The sequence below is a fragment of the Gobius niger genome, assembly GCF_951799975.1.
Source record: "Gobius niger genome assembly, chromosome: 7".
NCBI classification, from domain to species: Eukaryota; Metazoa; Chordata; class Actinopteri; order Gobiiformes; family Gobiidae; genus Gobius; species Gobius niger.
Genome location: NC_136858.1, coordinates 21,163,422 through 21,175,487, shown reverse-complemented (window position 1 = coordinate 21,175,487; position 12,066 = coordinate 21,163,422). Strand labels below are relative to the sequence as shown.

General features: G+C 41.8%; 1 protein-coding gene across 2 annotated transcripts in view; it reads right to left on the bottom strand.

Moving 5' to 3' along the window:
* The window catches only part of slc8a1b (solute carrier family 8 member 1b), a 110,859-nt gene that overhangs the window by 15,231 nt on the left and 83,562 nt on the right, over positions 1-12,066 (bottom strand). For both annotated transcript variants that reach the window (XM_079559819.1, XM_079559820.1), the window contains exons 6-7: positions 8,350-8,495; positions 3,799-3,898 (exon numbers count right to left, since the gene is read on the bottom strand). In XM_079559819.1, the coding sequence (XP_079415945.1) occupies positions 3,799-3,898; positions 8,350-8,495 (246 nt within the window). The remainder of the gene's footprint in view (positions 1-3,798; positions 3,899-8,349; positions 8,496-12,066) is intronic.

The following is a 12,066-nucleotide window of genomic DNA, read 5'->3' as shown; positions in this document are numbered from 1 at the left end:
TATTGACTTTTTCTTTCAGACTATTTACAGTTAAATATTTACATTGAAACAGTATTTACAAACATTAAAAATACAAAACCCATCATATTCAAGTTTTCATATTTCATTAGTCAAAATCAAATATTTCTTTACCATTGTGGCTTTTATGTGTTTCTTGAATGCCTGGATAAATCAATTAAGTGTGTTCCTTTCAGATTGTAGTGACTTTCTTATTTCGAACTTTTCTTAGATGCTTAATGGCAAAATGATTAAATAGATTAAAGATATTCAACACAACAAGGTATTGCGAATCACATGTGTATCTTAAACCCCATCCTCGCAGTAGTTGCATTCACAGCTTTCTATCCAGCACTCGCGTCTATTGATTTGTCATTACCCTTTATTGTTTCTCTTTCACCGCTGCTGCATCCAATTAAAGATCATTACATAAACTTCAAATCTCCGAACACAATGCGAACACTGCGTTTACTACCTTTCCCCTCCCGAGTCCCCCCTTCTAGTCAGTGCGGAGCGGCAGTGAGCGCCACTCCGTCAGCCCTCGACAAGCTAATCCCAGATAAGAGAGCCGAGACAAGCCTTTTCATTAATGGCATCAGCTCGCCAACAAAGGCACGCTGACAGGCACGGGCTAACGAAAGCACCGGCGAACGGCACAGTGTACCCCCACCACACACACACACACAGACAGACAGACACACACACACACACACACACACACACACACACACGCACACACACACACACACACACACACACACACCAGCGCCAGGATAAAGTTATTTGAAGACACTAAAGTGATTGAGAGGCCTGCAGACAAACAATGCACCAACGGCAATCCACTTTACTGCGGCAAATTGGGTCGGTTTCCGCACAGACAAGTGGCAGCGTTTTTGAAAATGGCAATTAAAGCACAATGGAGAAAATTTGGGGGGAATTGATTTGGAGTGTAAAAATCTGACCTGTGGCTAGAGAAGTGGCGGGAGAAATTGTTCAAAGGTTACAGAAAACTAACCACTGCAAAATTTGAACATCGGCTATTCTCAATGCAGCACAACTCTCTCGGTGCTGTCGGCTACAGTACTGTTGTTTGGCCTCTAGGGGGCAAGTTGCTATCGGGAACTATTGAACTGTGAAGATTCTGCAGGCTGAAAAAAAAAAAAAAAAAAAAAAAGCTGCATTTTCTCACTTTTTCTTGTAACTTGCTTTATTATCCTTCGCATTTCTTCTGGGAACTCAGCCCAAACGCTCCTATTTGTGGTCTTTATTACAGTTTCGGTGAGGGCTGCTGGGAGTGCGAGGGAGAGATAGGAGGGGAGTGGCAGGCGGCAAATGGTGCAGACAGCTGAGTAATCGGACCGGCTTAATGTATGTATGGGAGTGCACAGTGCATAATTACAGGTTGTGCATGATATATTGAAGAAAAGTGGATTATAGGAAATGCTATTTACATTTTAAACCTGGAATAACACGAGCAGATTCTCTCTTCAGCGAACCACCTGTTGTAAATGTTTCATAGCAGGTGGTTCTCTCAGAAAAGTTAGCAACTAAGACGTCGCCAAGTATAACAAACATCACCTATAAACAAGTAAAACAAAACAAAACTAGAGTTCAATACTCCATTCAAATGTAGCTTAGATTAGTACATTTCAAAGTCCTATATTATGCTAATCAAACACTTTTAGCTTTTGAAATGTGAGATTTAAAAAGGCTCATCCAAAACCATTCTTTGACTGGCCACTGCAGTGATAGCGTTTTCTGTGTCGAGCTGGTCATTAGGAGCATGTTTTGTTCTGATGGCAACAGTATAGTCCAAAAACGAGCAGTGAGTTTGCATGTTCACCCCGTGTCTCCGTAACTCATCTCCGGATGCTGGGCTAATGCTCACAATCACTTGGCTGGGTGATTAACCTTTTGTGCATTTTAGTGCTGGGTAAATAACACGGTATAACCCGGAGGACACCTGTGCAGGGAAGAACATGAAAACCCCACACTGTTTTAATTAAAGCGACATCAACCGTTGCTTTTTGCTCAAATAATGCTGTTTATCTTACGAAGCCGGTGTTAATTCAACCTTGTAGACTCATTTTAGCATCATTTTAGCATCGTCCACGGCTTCTCCCTGCTGCATCCTTCACGGGTCTCCTATACCACCACCAGTGTCCAGGCTCCAGGGAAGACATCCCTAACCCCAAGCTGTTCATCCATACTGACTTTCATACATACATCGATGTCTAACGCCGGGGTCTGATCGCCAAAAGTACTATACATGTCAGTAAATCTTCCTAATTGCTGCTTTTGTCTGTTTGAGTCTATCCAGGTTGAATTATCATTGTGACGTATGTCCAATTCTATGTCTTGACCCCAGAACAATCTATCTCCATTATAACAAACTTTTACATTTCCTATAGTGGTAGGCTGTGTATTACTCATGTGTCCCAGGTAGACAACACAAATATAGCTTTAGCATGTTTCCCAAGGACCGAATCACCAGGATAAAATCAAGTCACTCATCATTCCCAGTTTACCACTCGCTCTCCCATTCCTCAACATTCCTCTCTCCGAATGCCTTCTCCGGAATATAGATTTTTCTGTACTCAAATGCGAATCCAGACTCCGGTATATGTCAAATTTTTGTTGCACTGCTGAAAATGGCAACTTATATGTAGAAAAAGTCTGGTTACGTCCCAGTAAATTATGCTGGATCAGCACAAATCACATTATATTGGGGAAAAATATGTCATTTTTCTGAAGCTAGTAATAACTAAAACTTCTTTCCTTTCATCTGTTTCCTCTGTGGAATGATCACCTTTGATTCCCATTATTTTTGACGACAATGACAGTATTATGCATTCATGCGACGGTCCTTGTCACATGACACGACACAAGCTTCGTAATATACTTTTTATTGCATGTTTTTTTTTTCCCTCTTGGCGTGCCACTGCTCTCGTCAGGCCCCCTTTATCTTATGCTCGTGTGGCGCGGCCCGTCGAGGCTTTCACGGTGCATTAGCGTTATGACATGGGATCATCCTGCCAGCCATATGACACAAGATGCATTGTGCCATGTCATGTATTTACAGGTCTCCATCAGCGATCCCCAAAAGCTGCAGGACCCGGCTCCAGATCACAGCTGAGACTCACTCAACATCTTTTTTTTAATTTGTCGGATGGAGGCAAGCGCGTGATGCTTTCCTTGTTTATCTAAAATGCAGTGTGCAGTGAGACAAAACACATCTCAAGGCACACTTAAGCAAATACCTGAAGAGTTTATTATTGTTTGTCTTTGAAACCAGCCAGGTGCCTAAAAACTTGCATTATTTATCCTCAGCTCCTGCAGTTATCATCTCTTCCTAAGCTGCCTTATTGGGAAAGTAATACTTGTCGTGCAGGCTTATTAAAACCGGGAAGCAGCAGAGATGGCATTGCATTTGATGGCAGAAAGGACTTTGTGCTTGTGACCTTGTATTCATAAAAAAAAAAAAAAAAAAGCACCAGTGCTGGCACTACCTCTAATTCCTCTAATGTTCCATCTGCTCTGTCTATCCTACCCAGATCTGCACATAAACCAGGAAACAACCTCTAGGCGCATGTCCCCTCACCCTTAACATAAAAGTAGTCAACATTTCTGACATAAATCCACCTAACGCTTTGATCGCTGTCTTCAAATGCCGGTTTCATTGATTGGTTGCGGTGTGTGTGTTTGTGGGCCAGACCGTAACATTGCAGCTGTTCACATTAAATGGAGGTTTATGTTTTCCTGTGCTGTGAGAAGGGTCCAGGACTAGTAAAAATCACTTACCGGCGCTCACAGTGATGGCTTCGATGAACTGGTCCCTCCAGCTGTTCGTGCCCACCAGCAGAGCCAGGTTGGTTTTCTTGATCAGCTTGTCCACTGTGTTCTGTCAACGCAGAGAGAGGGAGGGAGGGAGGGAGACAGAGATGAGGACAAGTGGTTACATGAGATAGTGGACCCTCTGCCCGGCAACTGTGGGCCTCAAAACACATCATAAAAACAGCCATTTCAGAACATTAGGGGAATCAAATCAGCCATTAGTAAAATTGGCCATTTGTAAAAGGCCGGGAGATCAGTGGGCTGGATAACGACAGAGATCCGACAGAAGGTAATGGCGTGGTTGAGTTTTTACACAGCACTTAAAAGTTAATCAAGGTTAAAAGGGAGCTTTAGGAATATACAGTTTTTTTGGGTGTGTCAAGATGTGTCGAAATCATTTTGGTTGTAGACGTAAAATCAATTCTCATTCTTATTTTTCAAATCAAATTTTATCTGCTCTCATTACTGCTACTAGCTTATAATATCACACCCAAGGTATCTGATTTCTGCACTCGCTGAACAAACATTTTAGGAAAGACCTTGTGTGAAAATTCTTATTATTAGGTAAAAATCGTTGCAATCATTGGAAGATAAAAATAGAGTCGGGATCATATTATAAACCAATTAGTTAGTAAGTAAAGTAATGTTCCAGTCGAGAAATTGTTTCTCGACTGTTTTCCAAGCACAATACCCACACGCTGACTTGGAAAAACACTGATTTAACTCAGCAAAGATGATTAAGATTATCTGCAAGGAAAAACAAGCAAATGTTGTTCAGCGTTGTCTGCACAAAGGTTGATCACGATCATCTTCTTTCTCCTCCTTTTCATGAATCATTTCAAAAGCAACGCATCATCTCTAATATGAATGAAACCATTTGTGTGTAAACACCCCTACAAGACAATGAATAACGGGACTTGAACAAATACTCCCACAGCCCTTTGGCCCCCGCTATTCCATTTCTCCATTTCCTGTTTCCTTTACTCTTCCCTCGCCTGTCTGTCCTTCCTCTCCTCTCTCCTTTGTGCTCGTCTTCAAAAGGAGACGACTCTATGACAGGAGCAGATAAGACGCAGTTGTTGGCGCATCCACACACAAACTCGTCACTCTAATTAGCCCAGCACGGGGACTGTTGTGCCCTTTCTCTCCACTTCAGAGGGGACTAGGGATGCTAATTGTGCTGAATGGTGCTTAGGGGTGTAAATAGTGGCTCTCAGCTGTGGGAGACACACATACCCACACGATACATGCCTATTGTGTTGGTCATTTTCATTTCCACTTGTATTTTATGATTGTATCGGGCACTGTGTCCGTCATGTTGCTCATCAGAAATAAAGGCGTGTATAGAATGGGGGCTTTAATTCTGGCCTTGTTTTGTATCGCACAGTAATAGCTTCACTCCTGTATAATTCTCTGCACGGACGTCTTCAGGTGTTATAACGCCTTGCAATATAGTACCCCTTTTTATCCGCTTAGAAAATTAACATGTTTCATTTTGTGTGACTATTCTTGAATTGTGTAACTACTCACGAAACCGTATTTAAACAGGGGAAACGTGGAAGAGCTTTGTCGCTTCTAACTTCACCCCCGTTTGGCCCCATAGAGGAGAGGCTAACATCAACATCTTGGTCTTTTTGCATGACTGAGCACACGCGTAAAGACCAGACAGGTACACATCGACTGGTCTAAACTCAGGTAAGAACATATCTCAGTGTGGGAAAACGGTGGCCTGTTCCTTAAGCAACATGATTTGCTCTTGAAATGCTTTTTACACCAGACCCAAATATCACTTAGTCGTATTCTCTCCCAGCTGCTCTGATATTTACTTTCTCCGTCCTATATGCATATATTTAGTGCTCCTTCAGTGTAACTTGTTTGTAAAGTCTTATGTTGTTGCATCACTAATGTATAGTCGTAAGTAAATAGGTTATAATTACAATAAAGAGGAATAGCAACAGATGCTTTAACAAGAAGAAGGAGGACGAAGAGGACGAAGAAGACGAAGAAGAAGACGAAGAAGACGAAGAAGAAGACGAAGAAGACGAAGAAGAAGACGAAGAAGACGAAGAAGAAGACGACGAAGACGAAGAAGAAGACGACGAAGAAGACGACGAAGAAGAAGACGAAGAAGAAGAAGAAGACGACGACGACGACGACGACGACGACGACGACGACGACGACGACGACGACGACGACGACGACGACGACGACGACGACGACGACGACGACGAAGACGAAGAAGAAGACGAAGAAGAAGAAGAAGAAGAAGAAGAAGAAGAAGAAGAAGAAGAAGAAGAAGAAGAAGAAGAAGAAGAAGAAGAAGAAGAAGAAGAAGAAGAAGAAGAAGAAGAAGAAGAAGAAGAAGAAGAAGAAGAAGAAGAAGAAGAAGAAGAAGAAGAAGAAGAAGAAGAAGAAAGAAGAAGAAGAAGAAGAAGAAGAAGAAGAAGAAGAAGAAGAAGAAGAAGAAGAAGAAGAAGAAGAAGAAGAAGAAGAAGAAGAAGAAGAAGAAGGGTCCCTCCGACCACCATCATTCATTCACACGCACACATCCTTCATCCTGACCTATTGTACATGTACCCACAGTGTAGAGAGTCAATCATTTTGATAAGAAAGCAAAGAAAGTCCAAATAAATAATAAAAAACCAACAGGGGCTGCCTTTATGTAAAGGTTCCATACACGTGTTCCAACGTCTATATGCTTAAAACGTATTGATTTTGCTCCAAGAACCAAGCATTCACATAACCATATGACGAACTGTCCTCCATTAGGCAGCAAGTGGTCCCATTTGGCCGTGCCTTATAGATATGTGGGAGAAACAGGCTGGCACAGTTAAAGACCTAGTGCAAGAAGGAGGCAGCATGCCCAAACAACAAAAACACTGTAGATAAATCGTATATGTCTGCATGTTGCACAAGCATCTGTGATACGATTTTGTCAGTGCTCTGAGTGCTTCAGAATGAGATGCTGTTGCGGAGAACCAGAGTTGAAAGCTTTCGGGACAGTTGTTTGATTTCTGCTGCCGTCGTTGCCAGACAAAAACGCTGGAATATGGATTCCGAACAGCACAGCGTCTTCAGCGAAGTCTGTATTTTCCACTTTCTGCCCATCACAAAGCCCCGTGACTTAATAAACATATCATTTCATACAAAAGGCTGCGTTTGTCTGGACCCGAGGAGACCGACCCTGGACTCTGGCGTTGCTTGGAGACTGTTTGCAAACTCTTGTGATTGATTGTTTTTTCACACCCGGTGGGCTGCGTATAATTTCATATTCTGGTAAAATTAGCTCCTCCATCATGAGCCGCAGTTTGCATTTTCCGGTTGCTATGGATACTGAGGGCATGATACAAACTCTAATAACCACTGAATTGGTGACTTGGAAAAACATTAATAATGCGTGGTTGTATCAGGATTGACTGTCATGAAGCGAATGTTCCAGAATTCCACCATGTTTTTTTTGCAATTGGCGACACCCTGCTTAGAATTGCTTTAGCCAAAACAACATAAAAAACTAAACAAGACAGTTGTGGGACACCTTGTTAAACTGACATGTCACTACTACAGGGAAAACCAGAGCATTTCTCATCCCAGAGTTCACAACACCATCTCCGAGCTTTATTTCTTGCATTACATTGCGAACTCACTACGAACAAAATTCACTTCAACTTGTATTCCAGAACACTTTCAACCATGCAAACAAGGCCATACACATTTCCATTCGCCAACTCTTTTCAACATTGAGTCCTTTCGCCCCAAATCACTATGGAAACTCTACTTCAGGCTTTTCAATTTGATCCCGCAGGTCTGTTATGTCAGCCACTGTACAGCACAGCTCTGCACCACCTGCCAAATGGACTGCACTTCACATAAGTTGCACACACGGCACACAGACACACTCACACACTCACTTAAATGTAGAAAACCACTCGTCAAAGTAGAGCGGCCCTGTCAAGCGGTGAGCTGCGATTAACTGTCTGTCTGTCGAGGGGGAGAGGAGGAAGGACATGGATGGGATCTCATTTGGCGCTTATATAAATGTGGAAATGGTGCAGTTTATGTTATTTGCATGTTTTCTCATGCCTCTTTTGTTTCACACCACCCACTAATCTCCATGTTCGGTTAATGGCTCAATAATTGTCCATATCAGTCTGGATTCACTCACTTCTTACACATCCAACATAAACCTCCCAAGCATCATCTATCCTTAACATCTTCACCTCTTATCTGTCCAGTCTTGCTTGTGTTTTTTCCCCCTCATAACAAGAACCTTCTAGTGAGCCAGATTTCAGCTTCAGATTACAAGACGGTGCGCACCGATCTGTACCTGGTCTCGGAGATAGTTCTACTTGAATGTTTTTCTCCTTTGCAAAAATCAACAAGCACTTGTTTTGAAATGTATCCCACGGCTTGAATTCAGGCCAAACCTTTGAGCCGCACAGTTGGAGGTGGGTGTGTAGAAGATAAAACATCACTGCGTCATAGGCCGCACCAAAAAAATGCACAGTTGAAAAATATCACCTTAAACTCATAGGACTCCTCTATGATGACCTCCAGCTTGACGTGGTCTCCCAGCATGGGACGTCCCATCTCCGCGATGCGCCTCTCCTCTTCGTCTTTCCCCGCCAGAGCCTCCTCTTCCTCCTCTACCTCTTTTTGTTGTTCTTCTGAAATTGTCAGAACAGAATACTTCAATAACACATTAAAAAAAAGATGCGTATAAGTATATGTTTGTTGGTAAACTAGACATAGTGAGTAATGGGTTATAATTTCAAGACCAGCATCAGGTTTGTATAACACTTGTGGTGCAAATGAAGATGTGTGTCCAATCAATTTTCCAGCTCTGTTTTCAATCAGAGACCGTGGCACTGATATCATTTATAGTAACATGAGTCTACGAACATTACGGAATAAAATGACTGAAAATGAGATGAAATGTACACTACATGCAGTGGCAAGAAAGAACTTGCAATTAAATGGATTATTATGAACACAATATTCAATTTAGTATGCACTTGACTGTGGATAAATAGACAGGTTTGCATAAAGAAGAACACAAGTCAACTTGTTTTGCAAATCAATGCAGGCTCAGGGGCAGATTAAGGAGAGAAGATACATAAATAATAGCACAGATTTGCTTTGAAAAATATGTAAAAAGAAAAAAAAAAAAGTAGCGATGTGTGGGCGGTTGTGAAGAGCCTATACAAAACAAGATTTGGGTGAACTTTATTGTCTTCTGTAGCTTACTTTCCCTCCACACACAGCAAGGTTCCCGGATTAATGCCAATTTAATGAGGTCAATTAGCAGCCTACAGGAGCCTCATGTGGGATGGCTATGACCCGCAGAATCCTTTTCGCTAACTACCCTCCCTGAGTGCGCCTATGAGTGTCTGATACATGTGTCTGTGCAGAACTGGGGCAGCAGAGGTTGCAGGTCTGAGGCTAAAACACTGTTCCCTGTCAGAGCGGCAGTTCGAACCATTTGTCATTTTGATGTTTTCTCCCTCCTCTACTGCTGTCCTCGCTTCACAGCCTTCACAAGCGAAACTTAGAGTCTAGCTCATTTGCATATTGCGCAACCATCTGACTGACAAAAAGTAGTTTCATTTCTTTGATTTGATGACATAATCCACTTTTCTTTCGCGTTTGACAGTTACCGAGCAATTTCAAAGTTTCTCGGATTTTTACATAATGTCTTTTGATCCCCCTGTATCACCTTTCACTCAGCTCTTTTGAATTTTTCTTGAGTAATTTCTTCCACTAGCGGGCTGTCGCAGGCTGGGCGGGTTGTTACATTGTCCCGCATTGTCATGTAAATGCATTGAATTAAAAGTGTATTACTAAATGGGAGTGCAACTCAAAAGAAAGTGCCACAAGTTGATGTTTCACTTCTGTAACTAACTTTGTCTGCTCCTGATCTTGGGGACAGGTGTAACGCCCCATGGCCCAATTAGTCCAGCTGCTCCTGCTGAATGTAGACAGGGTCAGGACTGTGTTTTGACAATGGCATATTACGCTATTTTGGGCAATCGAGGATGGCGGACTACAAGAAATCAATTCAACTGAAAACTCTTTTAGTAAGAGTCTAAACTGCAATGGCGTAAAGACATAGAAGAGTCTGTGAGAGGTTAGGACATAATCATCTTTGTGGAATGATTGAGCGCTCTCAGTTCTGTCAGTATGTTGTTGTCATTTTACTGATCTCCTTAAAAGAATAGGCCACCGTCTTTCCATACTGAGATATGTTCTTACCTGAGCTTATAGACGAGTTGATGCGTACCTGTCTGTCTTTACGCGTGCGCTCAGTCGCGCACAAAGACCAAAGATGACCATTTAGCCTCTCCTCCTCTCCTCTATGGGGCCAAACGGGGGTGAAGTTAAAAGCGACAAAGCTCTTCCGCGTTTTCCCTATTTAAATATGGTTACGTGAATAGTTACATGATCCATATAAAGTCACACAAAAATAAACATTTCTAAGCGGATAAAAAGAGGCGTGCAGTAATATCTTTACTGCGCGGACGTCGAAGTGCTCCTAAGGTGTTATTACGCCTTACTATATAGTCCACTTAGACAAATGACATGTTTAATTTTGTGTGACTATACTTGGATCGTGTAACTACTCATGTAGCCGTATTTGAATAGGGAAAAGTGGAAAAGCTTGGCCGCTTCAAACTTAACCCCGTTTGGCTCCATAGAGGAGAGGCTAAATGCTAATAACATCTTTGGTCTTTTTGCGTGACTGAGCACATGCACAAAAACCAGACAGGTACACATCAACTCGTCTAAGCTCAGGTAATATCTCAGTATGGAAAAACGGTGGCCTGTTCCTTTAAGTAGTGCACAAATGGTTTATTACAGTAAAAGTCAAAAATACATTGGTGATTTTGACCTATACAGCTTGTGTTGAAATGCTCAAAAAACATTTAAATGTTCGTTTCACTTTTTAACAAATTAATCATGTCAAAGGGCTGATACACCAATCTGAGCAAATGGTTATATGAATAGAAACAAATGCCTGTCTTGTTAAATGATATGCTTGCTTTGAGAGAACCGTGTCAGTAGTTGAGGACATACTGCATCAGGACACAGTGAATTTGTTCACAAGATGAGCGCGCACATAGTCTCCTCCAGAACGATGGCATTTCATAAGAACTCTGTAGATGTCACTGCCATGAGAAGAGACAGACTGTACTTTGCCAAAGTTTCATCTTCATCTGTGTGGGTCCTGGACCGATATGTGCTGACAGCTGCTCTCCATGTTTGCACCCTGTCCTGCTTTGATAGGGGCTCTGAACTGTACAGGGGTGATTGAGAATGACAAGGAAGGGGTGAGTAGGAGACAGTCCAGGTTTGTTACTTTGTACTTCAATGTGGTTGTGTAGTGTGTTGAAAATGCAAGGGAAGATTGAATCATAGGGAGCGGATTTCTCACACTCAAATTTGACGGCTTTTGGCGGAGAAGGAGTACAAAGAAGGCATTACCACTGACAGAGGGGGGAGCCGCGAGTCAGAAAGTTCAAAAAGTATTAAGAAATATTGTAATAACCAAGTCAAAGTCTGACAAGGATTATGAATCTGGAAAATGGTCTAAAAATGTATACTGTATATTGAAGTATTATGAATGAGAAACGTGTCGTATCCTGTACAGACTTTATTGATCTCACAGTGGAGAAGTCACTTGTTACTGCTCATTGGCAAATGACAAATGACCAGACTGTTAAACCAGTTTTTTTTCTTTAACATTATTTTGGCTTTTAGATTTCATTGGAAAAGACAGCACAGGATAAAAGAGGGCGGAGAGAGACATTTAATTAACTGTCGGAGTGAGAACTCATGACGCTGATGCTGGAGCCTTATCCACTATTGGCTGTGACAAACCTGGAAAATGTAATTCTATTTCCACTAATGCATTTATAGATGAAATCCAATGTGCTTAAGATAATCAAATAACGTCGAACATACATTTCCAATCAACATGAATTTCAATCATCGCTACATCGTCACTAATGCTGTGTATTATTTGCTAAACAACAGCTATCAACTGAATGTCAGTGAACTGCATTCATTAATTCATTACTAATGACAATGTGTGGTGTGCTTTTACATAAATTATCACGCGCATAAAGTGTTTCCAAGGAGATGGGAGTATGAAATGTACAAAAGCATATACAATGCCTCTGTCACAGCATATACACAGGGTCATTCCACTCTGCAGGATACATGTGTTTACAGCTGTTC